Here is a 22,833-nt window from a genome sequence, read left to right as displayed (position 1 = left end):
AGGACTGGAAATGTCATATCTTCCTGAGGGATTGAACACTTTACTGGTTTTAGTTCCAGTGATCCTACTTGCTTAACACCTGTTTTGATTAATATTAACCCTTTTTCTTTTTGGTTCTTGTTAGCTACTTGTCTTACTCTGTTCCTGCTGCTATGTTGAGTCATCATGGATCCTGAAAATGAATTTCCCAGTTCTGGGGGCTGGGAAGTCCCAGACCAAGGCACAGCAGATCTGGGGTCTGCTGGGGCGCCTTCTCTGCTCCCAAAACGCCAGCTCTGGCTGGGTCCTCTCCTGGTGAAGAGCAGAACCAGGCTGCTCTCTGAAGCCTGTTCTGTAAGGGCATTGATCCCGTTCAATGGGCATTGATCCCTCAGGACCTAATCGCTTCCTGAAAGGCGCCTCTTAATACCATCACCTGGGAGTTCAAGTTCCAGTGTATGAATTTTGGAGACCTACACATGTATATTATGGTTTAAATATATGGTTCATATGTGTGTATAATTCATATACACATGTACATATGTCTGTATGTGTATATGTACATATATACACATGTACTTATGTGTACACTCACACACACACACACACACACACACACAGACTATGACCTAGATCCCTGAGTCACTGCGTGGAGAGGCTACCCTGGGCTGTCATATTACCTGCAAAAGATGGCGTGTGTGTTACCGTGGCTCTGCCTGTCCTAGTCTGCCTAAAGGAGAAAAAATAACAATGAAGATTAAGTGAATGGAAGAATTAAAACAGGACAGCAGAAGCTGTTGTAACACAATCTCGATAAATGGGACTTGGTTAAACTCACCATAAATAACAGACACTCAGACGAAGCTGAGAAAACAAATCCAATGTTGAAGGAAGGTCGAGAAATCAAGGAGCGGAAAAACAATCAACTTGGAAAATGGAAACAATGGGACAGGAGTAGGGGCGATATTAGCGTCAGACAAAATACGATTCAAGATAAGAAACGATAAAAAAGAGAAACGTCCACACTGAAGGAATTCAGATTACTAATATTGAACGTATTCTATTCCTGACAGTATCATCTCAAAATATCAGAAATAGAAACTGATCAAAATAGAAGCGATTGAAAAATTTGTAACACTGGGAGATTATCATGTCTTTTTCAGAAATAGAAAGATAAAGAAATCCAAAGTATAGTCAGTGTTTTCAATTAGCAGGACCCTCCGGACGCAGCTCCGTGGTCTCTAATCTGCTCACTGTGGGTTCCTTCTCTGCCTCTAGTCCTGTCCCTCTCTGACCCCTCTTAGGTGAAGCAAGGTGCTCGGTTCCATGGTGACCAGTGTCCAGGCTCCTGCAGTCCCCAGCATATGGACATCTGATCAAAGTCACGCCTACCCCCATCCCCTGCCACAGAAGAAAAAGAACGTGATAAATAACCCAGCAGAAGAATGGGCAAAGGGTACATACCTGGAATTCACACATAAGCAGAGAAAGAAAGAGCTGTGCTGGCCAGGTGCGGTGGCGCACGCCTGTAATCCCAACGGGAGGCTGAGGCAGGAGGCTCGCCATTTCAAAGCCAGCCTCGGCAACAGCGAGGCGCTGAGCAACTCTGTGAGACCCTGTCTCTAAATAAATACAAAATAGGGATGGGGACGTGGCTCAGTGGGTGAGTGCCCCTGAGTTCAATCCCTGATACCCCAAAACAAAACAAAAACCTGCACCGATAATTGGAGAAATGCAAATTAAAACAATGAAGGGATACTATCAGGTTGAAAAAGGTGTGAACATCAACTATGTATTAATGAGATGGAGAGATGACTATAATTAGGCTTTTGATGGTACGGCATGAAGGGAGGGCAATTTGACCATAGTATTAAAATTTAACAAGCATGTACCCTTTGACATGGAATTCCACCTGTGCACTCCGGGAGATAATTTATCCATGCACACCAAGAAGGGCTTCTCCTGTAGTGATACTGGCAAGAGGGAAACTTGAAAATAACCTACGTGCTCACCCGCAGGGGAGCTACAGAACACTAGGAAGCAATGAGAAAGGAGTCAAGTGGTCCTTCAGGGGTCCGCGTAGAAGTGGATACAGCCTGGGAGACAAGATACATCCTTCCCTTAAAAGGAATGTTGCAAGACAATACTTAAAATGTCAGCGAGGTAGGATGTGGGGACATTAATCCTGCCAAACAAACTTTCATTCCTGTAGGTACCTATACATGCCCAGGTGCAGAGAGGTTAGGGAACTGTGTGGGGAGATGGGACTAGGGGACCCTGGGGACACTTCTTGCCTTGGTATTGTTTGAATCTTTTACATGACAATGTATCTCTGTGATTAATAATGTGTCTACTAAATTAAAATAGAAACAGATGTAAATGTTAAGGCTTCAACCCTGGAGATTTTTTACTTGGGTGGTTTTGGTGGGAATGGGTGGTTTTTGACATCTCCCAGGGTGGTCCTGGCACCCTGGGCCTGAGGAGTGACCGAGAGGCTACTGGAGGCCACGTATCCTAGTCCATAATCCAGTTCCTGCTGTGTTTTACACAGCATATAATTCTCTATTAAAATCACAGCCCATGCTGTTTGGGCAGCACATAAATGGGAACGAGACAGAGGGATTAACTCGGTTCCCAAGGGTGACATGCACGTTTGTCAAGTATTTTGCATTTTTGTTAAGATGGCACACGGTGTATGTATTTTTCCACAATCAAAAGGATAACAGGCTGTGCATGGTGGCGCGCGCCTATAATCCCAGCTCGGGAGGCTGAGGCAGGAGGATCACGAGTTCAAAGCCAACCTCAGCAACTTGGTGACGCGCTAAGCAACTCAGTGAGACCCTGTCTCTAAATAAAATACAAAATAGGGCTGGGGATGTGGCTCAGTGGTCAAGTGCCCCTGGGTTCAATCCACCCCCCTCAAATGATAACACTAAAAAAATCACGGGACTAAAACTAGGAAGTTTTCAGTAAGCTGGGCCTTGTCGCTGATGAGCACCATCAGTCTGTTTAAATGAGTGTTGATTTTTCTTTTTGTTTTTCCAGAAAAAGTTCCCCACCTCACTAGGTGTAGAGGGTCTTGGTCTTTCTGTGACTGTCCCCAGGGCTCACCCGCCTCCCGGGCCCTCTCTCTTCCCGCCATGTCTCGTCCTGCCCTCTGCTTCCAGCTGTCACTCAGTCCTTGAGTCTAGGCGGCCTCCCGCTGACCTCAGGGGAAGTGTCCGCCTCTTTCCCTGGACTCTGCTCCATTTCCCTTCCTGTTGGGAGACAGAAAGCAAGGGGAAGTTCTCAGTCAAGTGCACCCCAAGAAGAATGTCTTTGTAAACAGCTAGCAGCTCAAAAGTGGCTGCAGAAAAGCTGTTTCACATTGTGGGGTGCCATCCTGGACCCTGCTTCCCCTGTCCCTGGGCGTCTGAGCAGGACTGGTACCCCTGTGGAACCGACGCCCACCGAGGCTCAGATCTTTGATATAAAACGACACTTTGTCTACGATCTGTACACATTCCTCTTCCTCCGGGTTACTCACGGTGCCTCAAGTCGCGCACGTGCGACTGAAGTGGCTGTTGCGTGTTTCGCCTGATGAGGGAAAGAGGTCTGTGCTGCTCGGTACGGGCAGCTATTTCCTCCCAGGTATTTCCAACCTGTGGTTGGTTGACTCCAGTGATGTGGACCCCTGACCGTGTGTGGCATGTGAGCCCCAATATTTTGAGTTTCTACGTGCAGCAAACCCCGTGCGTTTCAGGTGTTGGGCCTGTAGTGGGAAAGCATTTTCTGGTTCAAAGGGAACACGCGAGGGGCTGGGGAGATAGCTCAGTTGGTAGAGTACTTGCCTTACAAGCACAAGGTCCTGGGTTCGATCCCCAGCACCGCCAAAAAAAAAAAAAAAAAAATTACTGTCGCCCTGTGGCTCTCAGCCCTAGCCGCCGGGCTGTGTTGCCCTCAGCGCAAGCCCTGTCTGCGTGTTGAAGCAGGTGAAGCCAGAGCCCGATCCTGCGACCAAGAGCAGCACCCGAGACCAGTCCACCTGGAAGCTGCCCCGCACCCCACGATTGCTCACCATCTCCGTCTCCCCCCCCCCACGCCCCCTAGTTAGCCAAACACGGACTCAACGTTGTGCTGATCAGCCGGACGCTGGAGAAGCTGCATGTGCTTGCCCGGGAGATCGGTGAGTGGCCCCCACGACCCTCCCGCCCAGCCTGCCCCTGTCCTCTCTGTGGGCTCCCGGTTGGGCGCTTGCGGCCCGGGGTGCCTTTTGTGCTGTGGAGAGCCCAGTTTACGGGGTGACACTCAAGGGTTAGGGCGCAGGCTTCAGCTGGTCATGGATTCTGGGGGTGGCTGAGGCAGCGGGAGGCTCAGGCGTAAGTAGGTCCACTTCTTCAATCCAGTGGCTGCATCTTAGCATGACATCCGCTCACACGGAGGTCCCAGCTGCCTGGCAGCTTCTGCTGCTCTTTTCAAAAGCAGGACCTGTGTTTGGGTCTTCCTGTGACTACGCTTTGCTCCTCACAGGAGGGTGAGTGACAGTGCCTACTGGTGCTCTTTAGATTTTTAAAAAGAAGATCTGGTCAAGGGCTGCCCTGTATGGTTGCAACAGCTGGACACTGAACAACCCCGAGAGGCCGCTTGTATGTTATGGTGTTTTATTATTATGATTCGCTTAGAAATGCAGATAGTTAATGTGGGCCATCTATTTCCTTTTGGGTATTTGAACATTAATACTTGTTAATTTCTTAAATAATAAGCTTTTTAATTCAAAGGGATGAATATTTGTGAGGACCGGAGCAGGCTGCCTGAGAGCAGCCTGATTTATGTGGGGGTGGTTTGGGCTGGGAGATGGGATGTGGGAGGTGTGGGGCTCTGTAGTCACACCACGAAGGCTCAGTGACCTTGGATGACTCCTGCTTTTGTTCTGTGTCTGGCTGTTACAAGTAACTTTTCCTAGGACCGAGATATTCTTGAGGACTTTCCTTACAATGGAAAATTGTGCTTTCTATCATCCTTTTGAAAAGCCAGTAGTGTCTTCAAGAGAATCTCACATTCCCAAACTGTGCCTCATGGAAGGGGGATTAAGATAGGATATTGCCCAGGTAAATGCTCAGGTGCTGGGCAGACAAGAGGGCTGGTGTGTCCGCTGAGGGACCCGACCCCGAGCAGAGGCAGCATCAGATCTGACTCTGACCGGAGCCTGGGGTCTCAAGCTCCAGCCTACCGCAGTCGTCTGGAGCTGCTTTGGAACAGGTCACAGGCCCCACGCCTGAGTTTCTGACTTAGCAGATCTGTGGGGGACTCGAGAGTTTGCACTTGTAACTAGTCTGGAGATGAAGCTAATGCTGTGGTCCGGGGCCCCCTGTGTTACCATTCCGGCCACCTCAGTGCACACCCTCGCCGAGTTCCTCTGGGAAACACAGCAGCTGCTTGCCACCCTTGCGGTGGCCATCCAGAGCAGTCCCTTATTTCCCAGGGTGTCTGGTGGGCCTCTTGAATGTCTGCTTAGGTAGCTGAGGAGCGTCGGGGAACTTCCTGGTCACGAGAGGGATTTGCATGCTGGTTCATTAAACACCGCATCTTGGCTCCAACGCAGAGCAAACCACCGGGAACCGTGTGAAGGTGATACAAGCCGATTTCACCAGAGATGACATCTATGAGTCCATTAGAGAAGAGCTTCAGGGCTTAGAAATTGGAATTCTAGGTAAGTAAATTGCAAAATGCGAAGCTTGTTGTGAGATAGCCACAAAAATAATCATCTTGATGACTCTTAATTATTTCCTGGTAGCTTGAACTTAACCCACGACCATATTTTAAGCTGTAGCATTGAACCGAATACTCTGGAGTCATCAGGGGTTAAAAAATTAATAGACGGTTGTGGAACGTGTCAGATTTATATATTCTGACCTTCCAATCTAGATTTTTAAAAGATGAAAGTGAATTTTCTTTCACAGACCTGATATTGACCCTTGGTAGAAAGAAGGATCCCAGACACATTGGCCTAAAGGACTTAGGTTAGCACCCAGACTTGGCAACGATCCATCCATGAGTACAGCCCGCGTGGCGGGTCGAGAGCTCACTGTCTTTCTCGTTCAGAACACGAGATGGTGTTTTTCTGTAATGATTTATAGGGAAGTTATTTTATAGCCACATGCTATAAAGGTACAATGTGCTGTATATAAAGTAAGATTTGATTTCTAAACTCCCTGTCGAATTTAAAAGATAATTGTGTTTTCACAAGTAAAAATGTAAAACATCTCATTGCAGAAAAATTGGAAAGAATTAGGCACATGAAAGAAATATGAATTTCCTCCTCCTCCCCCCCACCCCCGCTCCTCCTCCCCTTCCTCCTCCTCCTGTTCTTTGATACGACGAGGGACTGAACTCAGGGTGCTCTACCACTGAGCCACTTCCCCAGATATTTTTATTTTTTATTTACAGACAGGGTCTCGCTAAGTTGCTTAGGGCCTCGCTAGGTTGCTGAGGCTGGCTTTGAACTCGTGATCCTCCTGCCTCAGCCTCTTGAGTTGTTGGGATTACAGGCATGCGCCACTGCACAAAATTCTTAAAATCCCCCAAATCCAAGATTGCATCTTGGTGTATATTCTTCCCTCCATATATACATATTTTCAAAACTGGGATTATATGTACGTACTGTTTTGTAACATTAAAAATAAGCTCACTGATATCACGAAGGTCTTCCCATGTCTGTAAAATTCTAAGCAGCCATCTATATATTTTTATTTATTTGTTCCTCTTCGTCATACCCGACAGCAGGGTGCATTCTGACGTGCTGACACACGTGGAGTGCGACTGGCTGTTCCCAAAGCCACAGTGCTTAGTGCCCGTGCTGTAGACCAGCCTGCCGGGAGCTGCTTCGGACACTGATATGGGACCAGTGTTTTTTCCATCTGGTTTCCTCCCTGCTATCAAATCGCCTGCACTGAACAACATTGTATCTAAAAGTTTTTGTTCATGTTTCTGTAGGAAACCCGCCCCCGCCCCTCTTCTGACACTTCTCTGTTTTGCGTCTTTTGTCAGTCAACAACGTTGGGATGCTCCCGAACCTTCTCCCGAGCCGTTTCCTCAGTGTGCCGGGCGAGATCCAGGTGGGCCGTGTTCTTCCGGGTGCGGTTTGCGCTCTCCCAGGTAGACAGGGAGATCACTCCCTGGGGGCTCGCTCCTGCTCTGCTTTTCCGGAGAGTAATTCTGCCCAACGAATTCAGGGGCAGCATGGCGCAGGCGGGAGCAGCCCAGCCCTTTGGCTTGATTGGCCGTCCTAGGTAATGAGAGCTGTCAGCTTCAGTGTGAGGGAGGCACAGTCCCCCCTTAGTACCCAGGGGACGGGTTCCAGGGCCCCCTTGGATATCTAAGTCCAGGGATGGCACAGAATTTGCAGAGAACCCCCCACATCCTCCAGGGTGCTCTAAAACATCTCTAGATTGCTCATAATACCTAGTAAAATGCAAACGTCACATACATAGATGTTCTACTGTATTGTTTAGGAAATGCCCACAAGAAAAGTCCGTATGCATTCAGTACAGTTGCAATTTTTCAAAATAATTTTGATCCCTGACTGACATGGAGCCTGTGGATGTGGAGGGCGACTCAAACTCTGGTGGGAGGTACTGGACGCTCGGTGATCTTGGCCAGGTCCACGGTCAGGAGAAAGCCTGAGCATTTAGCAGTCCTGAGAGGCACATTCGTTGACTGTTCTCATGGCCCTGACCCGTGAAGTCGGGGGCTTGCGCAGTCTGAGCGGGCTGCTGTGCTTCCGTTCCTCAATTCTGCGTGTCTCTGGGGTGCTCTTAACCCTTGTGGGTGCCACGTCGGCCTGTGAGGCCAGGGTGCCGGAGCTTGGTGCTCGTCCTCACCAGAGTCCTCTCTGGGGTCCCGCGTCTGTTCTCCACCCTCCCTCTTTCTGGAACGCATCTGTGTCTCTCCTTCAGCAGGTTCCATGATTACGTCTCTTTATGTCTGCATCTGTGCTTGTGTCTTCTGTCCCTCTTGGGTCTTGGGTGATCCTGATGATTTCTGGACCTGTCCCCTCGGGTCCAGAACCTCTGTCTGTTCTCATACGACCATTCACGTTGCCATCCTCTGTGCTGTTGTCTCCTGGACCCACACGCCGACCCTTCCTCCTTCAGCTGGAAATCGAATCCAGGGCCTCCTAGACCCACGATGGGGCTGCCCCCCCATAGCCCCATCCTACCCTGAAAATGCCTAAGTAGAAAAAAATCGACCTGAACTGAACGTCGTGGCTGGTGGCACAGCGCTCACGGAGGGGATTGCTCCCCGGGCGGCTGCGGGGGTTCGCTGCTGCCATCCAGCGGTTCATGAGGGAATGCCTTTGCACACCTGTGATCCCAGCATCCTGGAGGCTGAGGCAGGAGGATCGCTAGTTCAAAGTCAGCCTCAGCAACTTAGCGAGGCCCTCAGCGACTCAGTGAGACCCTGTCTCTAAATAAAATATAAAAAAGGCTGGGGATGTGGCTCAGTGGTTAATTGCCCCTTCTTCAAATAAAAGAAATTAAAAAAAAAATGAGGGTATTGTGTCACATGTTGTTGCTGGTCCAGGAAAAGGTCCAAATGCAAATTATGTTTTCTACCATACAGGTATTGGTTTTCCACCTGTGAAGGTGAACCATCCTAAGTCAGGGACACTCTGTATCTTCTTGTGACAAAATGTATTCCCCCTCATTTTTCAAGGAGACTCTTAATTGGTTTCTATTCAAGATCACATCTGAGCTGGGCACTGTTGGCCATGCCTGCAACTTGGGAGGCTGAGGCAGGAGGAGCTGCAATTTTGAGGTCAGCCTTAGCAACTCAGTGAGATCCTTTTAATTAAGAAAAGGGCCCGGGAAGCGGCTCAGTGGTAGAGAGCCCCTGGGTTCGATCCCTGGCTATACCCCCACTCCTCCCAAAAACTTCCCAGCTGGGTGGAACATGGAGTGAATGTCTGATGGTTCCAGGTTCTGGGCTGAACAGCACCAGGAGCCCCTGTGCGGGCCGAGGTGAAGCACCTGCCGCCCTGTCCCTTGTCCACCATGGCTCTCGAGCACTGGACACCTCCCAGCATGGTTCCTCTGCCGGTCAGGCTGACTCCAGGTTGTGATTTTCTATTTCAGAGCCTCGTCCACTGCAACGTCACCTCTGTGGTCAAGGTACGTGATGTGCACGTGTGCCGACTGCCTTGCAGTGTGGTAACCCTGGGGATTCGGAAGTGCCCCCTCCGCCTGCAGGAGGAGGATGGCCTGAGACGGAGCCTCCGTCCACGCAGAGGCCACGCCTGGCCTCCGACTCTCTCGGCCGTGGACTCGCTCTCTCCAGATCCTCTCTCGATCTATTTCTGCATCACACGTGAGGCACGTAATGCTGGACGTGTTCGGAATTCCAGGGCAATTTTAAAAAATTCAAAACACCTTCTCTGATTTTAGTCTTTGTAAATAGAATAAAGTCCACTCTGTTGGGGAAAATGTCAGAGGGCTTGACTTAGACTTTTGTTGCTCCATAGGAATTTGTTGAATTGAAGTTCGAGGTCATCTGTACCATTGCCCTCCTTCCCCGTGGTTTTGCTCTCCACAGTTTTAGGTCTCTGTGGTCCACCCTGGTCCAAAAATATCACCTAGAAAATCTCACATGTGTTTGTACCAGGGATTGAACCCAGAGTGCTTAACCACTGAGCTACAACTCCAGTCCTTTTTGTTTTATTTGAGATGGGGTCTTGCTAAGTTGCTGAGGGCCTTACTGAATGGCTGAGACTGACCTTGAACTTGTGATCCTCCTGCCTGAGCTTCCCGGGCCTCTGGGGTTTTAAGTGTGTGCTCCCACACACTTAAAGAGAGAGAAAGCACATTCACATTACTTTTATTGCAGTATGTTATTATAATTGTTCTACTTTGCTGTAGGTGTTGCTAATCTGCGACCAGGTCTAGTGTGTAAATTAAACTTCCGTCGCACACGCAGGGTAGTACGTATGTAGATGGTTTCAGGCATCCGCTTAGGGCCTGAAAGTGTTTTCCCTGCGGGTCAGTGGGTACTACTGCACTCAGACCCAGCTAAGCTGCTGGTTAGTTGGTCAGCACTGGGCAGTTGCCTAGCCCCCTGGAACCTCAGATTCTGCACCTGTTGTTAAGAGCGCTGGACCAAGCGGTTCTTAGGTCCACTCAGCCCGCCTCCTCTGGTTCCTCAGCTGCATTCGCATGTGTAGCGGGACTCCCTCAGAGCTATCCTAGACTCTGCCTTCGCATGGAAAAGAGAGGCACCCCTCTAGGGACAGACAGTTAAAAAAGCTTCCACTTAAGAATGGACACAGCCTGATGCCACAAGACTTGGTGGGTAGATGATGCCTTTTTTTATTTTTGGTACCCGGGAGATTGAACCCAGGGCGCTTAACCACTGAGCCACACCCCCAACCCTTTTTATATTTTGCTTAGAGACAGGGTCTTGCTGACTTGCTTAGGGCCTCGCTAAGTTGCTGAGGCTGGCTTTGAATTCACGATCCTCCTGCCTCAGCCTCCTGTGCCGTGGCACCTGGTTAGCTGATGCTTTTTTGTGAACCACATGTTTCCCCTTCCTCTGAGGGCATGGAGTCCCCTCCCTCTCCTGCAGCGAGTGAGCCAGCCCCCAGCTCTCCCCTGCAGTCACCACGCACCCTGAGCACCCTGCTTTGTCCCCAGAATCGACAAATGCCAGGCATCCCTGGTGACTGCTCTGGAAGAACTGCGGCACTGCAGTCGTGGATAAGGTCTGATCCCTGATTCCAAGGAGCTGGGACCCCGGATGGGGAATAGGGGGAGCTCAATTTCACTAGGCCAAAGAACGTGGACGGGCAGTGAGGGCAAGTGGCAGAGAGGTCACTCAGCGAGAAGAGGGAGAGAGTGGATCACACACAGGAATCATTTCCAGGTGGGGGACCACAGTCATTTCCACCGAGGGCTGTTTTCCTGTGAGCATGCTGGCATTTTATAGTTTCCTGCTCGGTTATTACTGAGCACACACATTCTTTTCATGCTGAGCAATCGATGGCTTTTTAAAGCTCTGGGCTGATGTGATTTTAAGTTTTATATGTCAGTGTAGTCTGCAGCCTTACCGCTGGCCTCTTTCACAGTATTCCACACGTTGATCTCTCGTCTCCGCCTGTTTGATCATTTGGGTGTCCCCAAACGGATTTGACAACCTTCTGATTCCTTTAACCGAGAAATGCTTTGATTTGTTTAAAAAAAAATTGTTTTATTTATTGACAGACACTCAGTTCCCTAAGTAACAAAGGAAGAAATGAGAGGTTAGCATCTCAGGATGCCAGGCCCTAATTAGCCCTGCTGGTTGGGAGCGTGGCCAGTGCTGGCCGATGACTTCAAAGTGCCATCTGGAAATGGCCGTGCTCTCTCGGTCGAGGGCAGAGTCGGGGGATGAGTGGGGAGCAGGCGTTGGTGTGAGCTTTGGGACAGGCACCCGCCATGTCCAGGCTGCCTCCCATCACGGCTGGGGAGTTGGTGGGGAGGCTTCGGGGACGGGCTGTGTGTCCAGCAGGACCTACTGTTCCCCAAGGAGCCAGGAGTCAGGGAGGGTGTGGACGCTCCAGCACCTCCATTCCTTCTCCACCTCCCTCAAAGCCCCGTTCAGGGGCAGTCCAGGGGATTCTAGAGAGTTCTGCTGCCCCCCCCCCCCCCACGGGCCCCAGTAGTACAATATTCTCCAGAGGCTCTCGGAGACAGGGAGAGGGCCTGGCTATGGGCCCAAGCGTCTTGTAATCCTAAGGGACAGGCACAGCCATGTGCTCTGTCCTCGAAGCCATCGCAGGGACAGGAGCAGAGTCAGGACCCAGTCCACTGAGAAGCTGCTACAGGGCCCTGGATAGCACAGAGAAGCCGGCCAACATGAGGATTCCCAGGCTCCTGGGTTTCTGTCCCTTTCCTTCCATTTGAATTCTTTCTGTCTCAGACTTGCTTCAAGGACAAAGCCTGATTTCAGTCAATCCTACTTTAGAAAACATTTCAGTCCATGACTGCCTCCTTCTTAATTCTTTTTTTTTTTTTGGGACTCGGAATTGAACCCAGGGTCCTTAACCACTGAGCCACATCCCCAGCCCTTTTTATATTTTATTTAGAGACAGGGTCTTGCTGAGTTGCTTAGAGCCTTGCTAGGTTGCTGAGGCTGGCTTTGAACATGGAATCCTCCTGCTTCAGCCTCCAGAACAGGGATTACAGATGTATACCACCACACCTGGCTTTCTTTTTTAATTCTTAAAATGTGTGCCTTGTTATTATTTAGTGAAAAGCATTTTTTTATTTTTCCAATACTGGAGATTGAACCTAGGTACTCGTGCTAGGCCAGTGTTCCACCACTGAGCCACATCCCCAGCCTTCTCTCTCTCTCTATGTATCTATTTTAAATTTTGAGACAGGATCTCACCGGGTTGCTTAGGGCCTTACTAAATTGGCCGAGGCTGGCCTCCAACTTGTGTCCTCTTGCCTCAGCCTCCCTGAGTACCTGGGATCACAGTGTGCACAACTATGCCTGGCAAAGAAGCTTCTTTAATAAACATCTAGGCTTAGAACTAGCAGGGGAGACCTTTCCAGGGGTGGCAGGTTGGGATGGAGAATGGACTTCTCAAGCGTCTTGTAATCCTAAGGGACAGGCACAGCCATGTGCTCTGTCCTCGAAGCCATCGCAGGTCACACTGCAGGCTGCGTGTGCCTCTGCTGTTGCACTGAAGAGGTGTTTGTGAGACGCTCTCAGAGTCTCGCTAGGTTTTCTGATATCCTCGCTCCAGCCCATGGCCGAGGCGCACGGTGGGCAGCCGATGCTGCCTGCCACCTAGAATAGAGTGGCCTCAGGACCCGGGGAGGCCCCTCAGCCACAGCCAGTGCCCACGATTCCTCAGCCCCTTCATTTCCCAAGGGGACTTTAGAGGAAGAAACCAGAGGCTTCTGAACAGTTTGCCGTTGGTGTGAGTCGCCTCCCCTGGACGCCAGCCGGAGGCCGGTGCTGTCAGAATGACCTCTAGTGTGTGCCCGCAGTTTTTGGTCATCTTCCCACTCTCCTCCAGCGCCTGTGTCCCCGAGCCTGCTGCCTGTGGCCGCTCAGCTCTCTGTCAGGCTTAACTGCCACCTTCTCTTTCAGATGACACAGCTCGTTCTGAAACCCATGGAATCAAGGTAAGGTCCCGGTCTGGAAAACTGTGGAGCCCACGTCTTCCTGCCTGGTTGCCGATTAACCTGGGGACTTGGGGATGGGGTTCATCCAGCTGCTGCCTTAGCCAGACGTAAAATCTATGAGGAAAGGACTCGGAAGTTGTGGGGGAAACAAAAGGAGCCCTCTGGGCCAGGCCAGCTCCTCAAGCAGACGCTTGAAGGTCAAGTGTGGCACAAATTGGAGGCAGGAAGGGGTCAGCGGCTTCAGCACACCTTGGATTAAACGAAATTGACTCGTGTTGAGCATAAAAGCAGCAAGCTGGCCGGAGGCCGAGAGCATGTCATTGTCATTAGCTTTCCAGCTTTTGTCGGAACGAGTACTCCAAGGTTCTGGTAAAATCTCCTCCGCGTGGGTTCCTTCATTTACTGTGTGTTTATATCTTCCTGTCACGATAGCCGTTGGGGCCCCGGCTTTTCCTCAGATCCTGTTCATTAAAAGCAAATGGTTGATAGCTTCATCTTCCCTAAAGGGGGCTTGGCTTTGTGTCCTAACTTGTAGTTTCTTGTCCCCACTCCCCAGTGCATCTAACTGGGAAGGACTGAGGATGTTGAATTTCAAAAAGACGAGTAAGGTCCCTGGAGGGAACTGTGTGAGCAAACGATGCCCCATCCAATTCCACCTGGATGGGATTCCACCGTGTGACATCTGTCCTGTCTTGGGGTGACTTCACGAGCCCAGAGAGACCTGGAGCGCATATGTAGGATGGAAGGGTTCCTGCCCCTTGAGTCTCAGCTAGGCTGAGCTGGCTGTCTGTGTTTTGACATGGACACCCTTGTCCTAGCAGATCCGTTGTTTCCAGTAAAAAGCCTTCAATGTCCCATGACTGCGAGTGACAGCACTGTGCAGTGTCCTCCTCAGGAACTTAGGGGTTGTTCTGCTCTTGCTCTGGGAAGCAGAGCTCCAAGCACCCATGGGAGTGGGAGAGAATGGGGTGGACGGTGCTCACAGGAGACCCTTTGGCTTCTTTCTGCTCAGGCGGCATCAGGCGGTAAAGCAATGGAAACTTTTGCTTCTTTGCCTTTTAGGCGGAGAGGCCTCATCTTGAACATTTCTTCTGGGGTAGCCCTCTGTCCTTGGCCTCTGTACGCTCTGTACTCAGCTTCCAAGGTGAGTGATGCACTGAGTCTTCCTTCCTCCTCTCTTTGGGCCCAGTTGGTGCTTTGCTAGTTGACGGTGTCAATCTTACAGGTACAGGGCAGAGCTAGCCAATGGGGAGCCTGCATGCAAATCATACAGAGATGCTCCCTCTGCGCAGCAACCCAGGGCGGAGCCCTGCCTCTCTTCCCACTGAACCCCGTGACTTCCTCCTGGCGTAGACGTCTAGCCTGGCGTCTGTGTGCCCGGGTTGCAAAAACAGCCCCTGGGTGGCAGATGCCGTACCAGGGAGACCATCCCCTGTAAGTTAATTGGTTCGCAGTGGCCCAGGGATGTATTTATCCTTAAATACGCACATTTGAGTTCCTGATGCTCCAAGGGGCTCTTCCGAGGCCAAGGAACGAAGTGCACAAGCCCATCGTACAAGCTGCTGCAGTTTCCTCTACTTTCCTGTCCCCTGCCCCAACTTTATTCAGGTGTAATGGACAAAGTCTGCATGTGAGTCCCAGCGTAGGGCACATGCTTTGATGTGTGCAGGTGTTATGAAACATCGTCAGCACGACCTTGACCTCAGGCACTTACCGTTCTGCGGTGAGAACACTGACCTACCGTCTTAGCGACTTTCAAGTATATAATATGCTGCGCTGTACCACAGAGCTCTGAAAACCTTTATCCTATGGAACCGAAACTTCCTACCCTTCCATCCATGTGTCCCCCAAGCAGGTCGTGTCTCTGCAGCGTAGTGTCTCTGCAGCGTAGCGTCTCTGTGGTGTGCTTTGAAATCGGAGTAAGCTGGTCGTAATGGAGAGAGCAAGCTCTGGGACCTTCGGTGTTTCTTTTTCTTACTGCAGGCTTTTGTGCGCACATTTTCCAAGGCACTGCAAGCGGAATATAGAGCGAAAGGAATCATTATCCAGGTGAAGTAGACCGTTGTGAGTCCTTGGGAGAGGAAATTCTGACCCTCTGTGGGGCAGGGGCCACTGCCCCTGCAGGACTGGCCGTGCAGACTCACCCAGTTGTGTGGTGGACTGAGTGGATGCTATGGGGGTTCTTGGTATGATTGCAGAAGCAGCTGCAGCCACTGTGATCCCATCGCTGTGGTTTCTATTGTCCTCACTGGAGCCCTGGGTGCTGGAGAAGGAAATGAGGCAGGGAAGTAGTTGCTCAAAAATGCTGTGCAACTCCTTGCCACCTCCTGCTGCATTAGAACAGAAACTGGACTCTGGTCTAACATCCTTCCTCTCTGACTCAGACCCAAAATATGGGCTCACACGGGAGGAATTGTGAGACAGAACAAAAGAGAGCTGGGCACTGGGTCCATGCTGGAATTAGGGGGCGGGAGGGTGATGGGCCGCAGAGACCCCTCTGCTCTGGATCCTGGGCAGGGAGGGGAGGGCAGCCTGCTTCTGTGCAGAGCTGTCATGGAGATCAGCCACCTCTACCTAAACCGGGCTGGGTGGTGGCCGCCCTCTGCAGACTGACCGAGTGACTTGAGGTGCCGATGACCTACGCCCTTGCTTGGTTCAGAGTTCGGGGGTGTTTACTTTGTGTTGCTTGCTACCGTTGTCTGGGAAGGGGCCGGGCGACTCATCGCCACGCTGCACACACTGATTTTCCACGAGGTGGCCCAGGTGAGAGCATCTCAGGCTGCCATTACCTTGACCAAACCAGCTGAGGAACAGAGCTTATCACAAGGGAGGGTGTGTCGATGGTGGGGCCTTGGCCAGACACCCATTTCCCTTGCCATAGGGCGTGACGGTGACTGCTGTGTCACTGTGCCCCGCTGAGCCAGGCCCTCCCGCAGGGCTGTCGGGCGGCCTCTGTCCACTCCCAGCTGGAGCCGGGACTCCCCTTTGGTGCCGGTGCTTCTGCGCTCTGGTTGAGTTTGCTGCCGTCTAGAAGAAGCCCTAAAATCTCGGTGGTTAGGACAGCAGAGCCCCCTTTGCCTTCCTGCCACTGGCTCACCGAGCGCTGGCAGAGCACACCTCCTGTGTTAATGATGGGCAGCTGCCATCGTGGAAACGGTCCATGGACCCGCCAGAGAGAAAGCAGCACAGATTCTACAGGATCTTGCTTTGGCAATGAAGTGCTCTGGCCCAGAAGAGACGCGTGGCTTTTCTGCTCATACTTACTGGCCAGACGGAACGTGATCTCACTCTCCACAGGGATCCAGGAGGCTCAGTTGCAGCTTGTGTCTGGAGGCAGAAAGAACAGAAATCCTTGGTGACTTTTTTTTCCCCTTGTTCCCGGTACTGGGGATTGAACCCAGGGGTGCTTCACCGCTGAGCCACCTCCTCAGTCCTTTTTACACTTTATTTAGAGACAGGGTCTCACTGAGTTGCTGAGGGCCTCGCTACGTTGCTGAGACTGGCCTTGAACTTGTGATCCTCCTGCCTCGGTCCCCTGAGCCGCTGGCATTACAGGCGCGTGCCAGGCCTTGGTGACTTCTAAACGTGCACGCTTGCCCTAGCCACCTGCTCCCTAGCCAGGTGACGCTCCTACCATCAACTTGATCTTGATTCCTGTGGATCAGAGATGCTGCAGCCGCCCAGGCAACGGGATGGCTGAGGCTACAGAGTCGGGAGGAGATGGAACGGGAGAAAGGGGCTCCTTCCCAGCTACAAAGCCCCGGAGCTGTCCTCCCGGTGAAAAGGCTGTGGTCTTTCAAAAACCCACAGGCCTCTCCAGATGTTGGTACTCCGTAAATACACGGTAAACCAGCGAGGAGGTATGTGCCAAGGCCCGGGTTTGAGTTGGATCTCAGCTCTGCCACTTACCCCCGAGCAGTCTTGGCTCACTTCACGTCTGTGAGCCTCCGTTTCCCCAACCGTAAACAGGTTTATACTAGCTTCTTGTTTCTCTGGATAATCGTGAAGATCTAATGAATAAGTAAGTACGGAAGTTTAACCATCTTACTGAGCCGCTGCTTTGTACGCCTTTGTGTACCAAAGCTCACTGTCGGGATGAAAACACTTATTACTAGTTCCCTATCTGCAGACTGGGTTTGACGATGATGTGATTTTTCTCAAAGAGGAGCAATTTTTTTTTTTTTGCAGTGCTGGGGATTGAACCCAGGGCCTTGTGCTTGCAAGGCAAGCACTCTACCCACTGAGCTATTTCCCCAGCCCTAAGGAGGAGCATTTTGAGGACCCTAAATGAAGAGTGTCAAATTAATCACAGCGTTGAATTTTGTAAGAACCAATTCAATCGGGTGGATGGACTCATAATTGCGTTCAGTTAGAGAACGATGTAATTTCAAATGTGTTGTGAAGGAGAATAAAAGTGAGAAAGCTAGCCTGGATCTTTTTCCTTGTGAAGATGCCAGGATCCCTGATTCTGGGGTGAAGTAGCATAAACCCCACCATGGATCCTCAGGCCAGGCCAGCGTACCGACGCAGCGGAGAAACGGTTGCGGGTTTCCGTGGCACACATTTATTTTTCTCACCATGAGAGGAAAGATTCTGAGGTCTGTGCGGTGGTGCCCCAGCGGGGTGTGACACGGGGACTCCAGCCTGCTCCAGTCCGTGCACTTGGTGACGTGTGTTAGAGGTGACCTTCTGAAATAGGTTTCTGATTAAAGTAGCCAGCATCCAGCTAACTTTGAATTTCTGACGAATATGAACAGTGCTTCACAGGAAGTCCATCCCGCGCCCCGTGTGTGGAATTATGTTGAGATTGATTTGTTGTTTGCCTGGACTTCCGCGCTTCCTGTGTTCCCAACTTGCTGAGTGCGGCGACCCTGCTCCTGGACAGCTCCTGTCCCCTCTTGATCACCCTGTGTGCTGCAGCCGAATTTGAGTCACCTGATGTCGTGTGCCTAAGGCTCACGGGAAATCCACCTTTCTGGTTCCCAGCTTTGTGTGGTTCTGCACCTTCTGTGTTTAAGGACCCTTAAACCTTTTGTGGGAAGAGAGAAGCTGGGAAGGGACAGGGTGGTGAAAGGGCGCTGACTGGAGTCTCCTCTGGCACGCACGCTGCTGTGTCATGGTCTTTATTTCACTTTGTAGGTGCTGACCCCATATGCGATCTCCACTCCAATGACAAAGTATCTGAATACCAACATGGTAACCAAGCGGGCCGACGAGTTTGTTAGAGAATCACTGAATTATGTCATGATTGGAGATGACACCTGCGGCTGCCTGGCCCATGAACTCTTGGTAAGCCACTCCTTCTTCTTCTTGAGACCAGCGGAGGGACGTGCCAGGTCTTGCTGGTCTTCCTGGCTGTTGGAACACTCAGCCATTTTCTCCCGTGGCACCCATATGAGGCCAGGGAGTGTGGAAGGGAGTCTGGGGGGCAGGGGAGAGGCTGGAGGCCTGGGGAGCAGCGGAGAGGCTGGAGGCCTTGGACGCCTGGCTTCTCCCTCCCAGGAGCTCAGGGGCAGGAAAGAGCAGGACACCTGGAGCTTCTCTCTTCCTTGGCTCGCTGTTCCAGTAGCCATGCAGCTGTCAGCCCTCTGGGGGGAGGAGAGAGGGACCACTTTGACTTGTATCATTTGCTGATTTCCATGGTGTAAGTGTCCCCACCAGGAGTGATTTTAAGCTACCAAGATGACTTTGCTGCACATGAACCGGGGAGAGGTGCATATAGTTGGCTCCTGGGAGCAGGCACACGTCAGGTCCAGCATGCCTCGGACCCCACGGAATATGGAAATGAGGTTCTGCAGCATATGACATTGGTGTGCTTACCACTCCTGGGCTGAAAGACCAACACAGACGTGAAGCAAAGGTGGACTGAGCATTGCACACTAATACTGACACACACACACACACACAGAGTCAATGTACCTTAGTTTCCAGCCCATCCACTTTTAGGTGGATCCTGTCCACTGAACGTCATATGTCACTTTTCTCCTCTGCCTCCGGTGCTGTTCAGTCTTGGCGTGGTAACTAGTGTCCTCCCTCTCTCCCTTCTCCTCCACCTTCTCCTCGTCCACCTCCTCTGTGCTCCCTCCCTTTCAGGGATGCTAGTGGGCTTCACGGCTCCATGCACCCTGTTCTCCGTTCATTTACCTCCTGGGACTTCCAAAGACTTCGACGAGAGAGGCTGAACTTTCTTAACACCATGGCCTGGTTTTTCCTGCGGAGCCTCCGCAGCATCACCAGTTTAACCCACACGACACCAGGGACATTGGGAAAGAACGTGAGATCTTTATTTTTCCTGTCGTTGATCTGGTCTTCCTCCCGTCTCCATTTGGCTGCAGGAAAACTAATCAAATGCCAATGAGTTTTATCCTCGGTTTGATCCTTTTAGTGATCACACAGAGAAAAATGCTCCGTGTACCTGGGAGCCTCCCTTCTTGCTGCCCCTCTTACTAAGATGCTGTTGTGGCGAGGAGTCCTGTGATTCACGTTGGTCCTTTAGTGGGTGTGACTGAAGGGCCCTTCACCTTGGCTTGCCTGGCTGTTCACCTTCCGGAGACACATGTCTGTGGAGGGTGAAGGGGCTGAACCGGGCCTCCCCAGCTCCCGAGAGCTGCAGACCCCTGAATCTCTGCCCCAGGCGCCACCCAGGGTCGGGCTCACTGTCCATGTGCAGCTTTGGCTCAGGAGACCCTCTGGCTTTCATTCTGCATCAGCACCATTGTGGCCTGAGCAGAGCTGGGAGCCCAAACCCCACCCCTGCCGAGAGGGTTTTCTGGGGTTGCACCCCGGCAGACTGGAGGAGGCGGTAAGCTCTCTCGGTCCTCAGCGTCAAACTTCACTTATTTATCACATGTCTTTATTTTGACCCCAATGCCCGCAGCCCCCAGGACAGGCCCAGAGGCCACCCGGAGCAGAGGGCACGTTCTCACCACTTCCTCTCTCCTTCCACGTCCCACGGCCTCCCAGGCAGGAAAGGTCAGACCTCCTGCACTCGTTCCCCATGTCACAGGTCACCAGGGTTAGCTATCTCCTGGTCACATCCCCGTGCTCCAGGACATCCTAAAGGGGCTCCATCGCCTCTGGACAACCTGTCCTGGGGACCGTGGCGCGTGATGCTCTCGTCCCTGCCTCGCTGCAGGGCCAGTGCTACCTGTCAGCAGTGGACTGTTCTCCTGGCCGCTCTCCTTTGCTTTCTTAGGTAACGGACTCTAATCTCTTCAGGCAAATGGATGCCGAGAACAGGCTGGGGAAAAGGCAGTTCTGTGCCCGGTGAAGCAGGAGAGAAGTGAAAATGTGCCCAGTTCAGATCAGTTTGGCACTTGTTAGCATTTAGGAAGGTCTTTGAATCTGAAGAGAGGGTCACTGCGTAGAATCAACAGTAAACAGCGAAGGCAGCATGCGATGTGCCCAGGAGGAGCTCAGGCAGGGCCGGGGCCCCAGCCTGTCGCAGGTGGGGACTTCGTGTGTGCTGCCGGCTGCCGTACCCTAATCATCTCGGGGGTCATGCGCTGTGGATTTGTTTTTTTTTTTTTTTTTGTTTTGCTTTTTTTTTTTTTTTGTGGTGCTGGGGATTTGAACTCATGGCCTTGTGCTTGCAAGGCAAGCACTCTACCAACTGAGCTATATCCCCAGCCCCTGTGGATTCGTTTTTGATTCAAGGAGACTGAAGCTCAGAGCTGAGTCCACAGGCCCAGGGCCCCCGGCTGGCAGGGGTAACGCTGATGTAAGTCCACGTCTACCTGATGCGGCCGACTTTCTAGTTCCTTCTAAGTGGCCCTTCCAGTTCAGGAGGGGATAGACAAAGAAGGAGATGAGGAAGGATCCTTCTGGAGCATTTTCTTTTTTCTTCTTCTTCTTCGTTTTACAGACTGCATTTTGATTTGTGCATAAACGGGGTACAACTTTTCGTTTCTCTGGGTGCATACCGTGTAGACTCACCCTTCGTGTGATCGTACGTATACGTAGGGTACTGGTGTCTGTCTCAGTCCACCATCTTGCCTTCCTTTTTGGAACATTTTCAAGGGTCCTGGAATGTTAATTAATTCGTTCATTTTTTATGGCTGAGCTCACTAATCCAAAACATTTAGTTCAAGACAAAAGTTAATGGAAGGGCTTGACTTTGCTGTGAGGCCAAAACGGTCTAATTGGGAGAAAGTTCTAGAGGAAGGAGCTGTGTTGATTCAGTGACCTGGCCAGCGAAGAGTTCAACTTGGCTTCTCAGACCGTTGACGTGGAGTATCTGCGAGAAGCACAGGGACCCGAGGATCTGGGCTGCCTGAAGAAAGGGCTCCCTGAGAAGCTCGGGTTTTGGGGTTGCAGTCCTGTAGCGTAGGAAGTAGGTGGACGCAGGTGCGCTGGACTAGCAGGAGCCTGCTGTGGGCCACACGCGGCTCCGGGGTGCAGGGCCTCTCTGGTAGGACACGGGCAGACTGTCCCAAGGCCGGTTTCCACAGGCATTCAGGCCTTCATGGGGGGCCTCCTCTCTGGGGGAGAGCAAGGGCCCCAGGCTGGCGCTTCGCACGCAGTTTTCTGTGAATGACCTTCACTCCTGAACTCATGGTGCATGTGCGTACTTGTCCATACATGTCCAGGTGGTGGACAGCATTCTATTCTTGGAATCTCCTTTTAATAGACCAGGATGGGAAGGACAGGGCAGCCCCTGGGCGATGGAGCACCCGGAAGAGCACGTGCTCACTAAGAGGAAGGGCCTGGGCCGTGGGGTGGGGAGACTGGCAGGGACAGAGTCCTCGGCGTGCGGAACTCCCTTCGGGATGATCCTACCAGGGTGGGCAAAGGGAGTTTAAAAGGACCACGTTGGGGTCTGAGGAAATCTATTTGCTTAGAAAGGGTCACAGTCCCTTAAATTTCAGAAAAAAATCAGTCTTAAAGACCATGATGCTCACTGGGCTGCCTGATGTCTGAGGTCTCGCTCGGCTCTTCTCCAGACTCTCTCTCTTTGTGTGTTAAAGGCCGGCTTCCTCAGCCTGATCCCGGCCTGGGCCTTCTACAGCCGCCCCTTCCAAAGGTTCCTGCTGACGCGCTACACGGATTACCTGAGGCAGAACGCGGGTGTCAAGTAGTCCAAGGCCTGCGTTGCTCCCTCCTCGCCCAGCTCTTGGCTGGCGGCAGGGACCAGAGGAGCTGGAGGCGGCCGGACTCAGAAGACCCCTCAAGCCCGGAGACCTCTGGGAGGCGGTGGCATAAAACCACAGGTCGCACGAGGGATCTGGAAGGTTTTATGCCTGAGGGGGAGGTTCTGTGGGTGTCTTGGCAGAAGGTCCAGGGTGGGCTTTTTAAATAAACACAGTGAGAAGAAATCTCTGAGTCTTGGATTATTGAAAACAATTATACCCAGTAAGTTACTTGGCAGCTGTGTGCAAAAATCAGAACTTACAAGAATATCCAGGGTGCCAAACTTCTTCAGGACTTCCGTCGGCTTGGAGGATTCGCAGGTTCTCAAACTGGGTTCCTTGGAGACCCAGGAAACTGGATGGGGAAAATGGGGGGGGGGCCCAGCTGCATCAGGCTGGTTTCTGTCCCCCAGAACCCCTACTTCAACAAATGGGGCACTGGCTTTATCTTTTATATTTACACTTGGGTTTCGATGAAAGACTAGGTTTGTAAAAATAAAAATGGAATGTCGCTAAAAATAGTTTAAAACAATCACGCTCCTGCCAGAAAGCTGACCATAGAAATGGGGTTTTGTGGGTCT

General features: G+C 51.6%; 1 protein-coding gene and 1 non-coding gene across 2 annotated transcripts in view; both read left to right on the top strand.

Annotated features, from left to right (window-relative positions):
• Hsd17b3 (hydroxysteroid 17-beta dehydrogenase 3) overlaps positions 1-22,429 on the top strand; it is a 35,325-nt gene extending 12,896 nt beyond the window's left edge. The window contains exons 3-11 of the mRNA XM_047526936.1: positions 4,069-4,144; positions 5,561-5,668; positions 7,006-7,073; positions 9,093-9,128; positions 13,090-13,124; positions 14,187-14,268; positions 15,108-15,173; positions 18,264-18,413; positions 22,091-22,429. Of these exons, the coding sequence (XP_047382892.1) occupies positions 4,069-4,144; positions 5,561-5,668; positions 7,006-7,073; positions 9,093-9,128; positions 13,090-13,124; positions 14,187-14,268; positions 15,108-15,173; positions 18,264-18,413; positions 22,091-22,201 (732 nt within the window). The 3' untranslated portion in view covers positions 22,202-22,429. The remainder of the gene's footprint in view (positions 1-4,068; positions 4,145-5,560; positions 5,669-7,005; positions 7,074-9,092; positions 9,129-13,089; positions 13,125-14,186; positions 14,269-15,107; positions 15,174-18,263; positions 18,414-22,090) is intronic.
• On the top strand, positions 3,775-3,851 carry Trnav-uac (transfer RNA valine (anticodon UAC)). The gene has a single exon. It is a non-coding gene; the product is annotated as a tRNA-Val (tRNA).
• Positions 22,430-22,833: the final 404 nt, after the last annotated feature.

Source organism: Sciurus carolinensis, chromosome 15, assembly GCF_902686445.1.
Source record: "Sciurus carolinensis chromosome 15, mSciCar1.2, whole genome shotgun sequence".
NCBI classification, from domain to species: Eukaryota; Metazoa; Chordata; class Mammalia; order Rodentia; family Sciuridae; genus Sciurus; species Sciurus carolinensis.
Note: the sequence above shows the minus strand (reverse complement) of the source record. Positions and strands in the feature narration are given on the sequence as shown.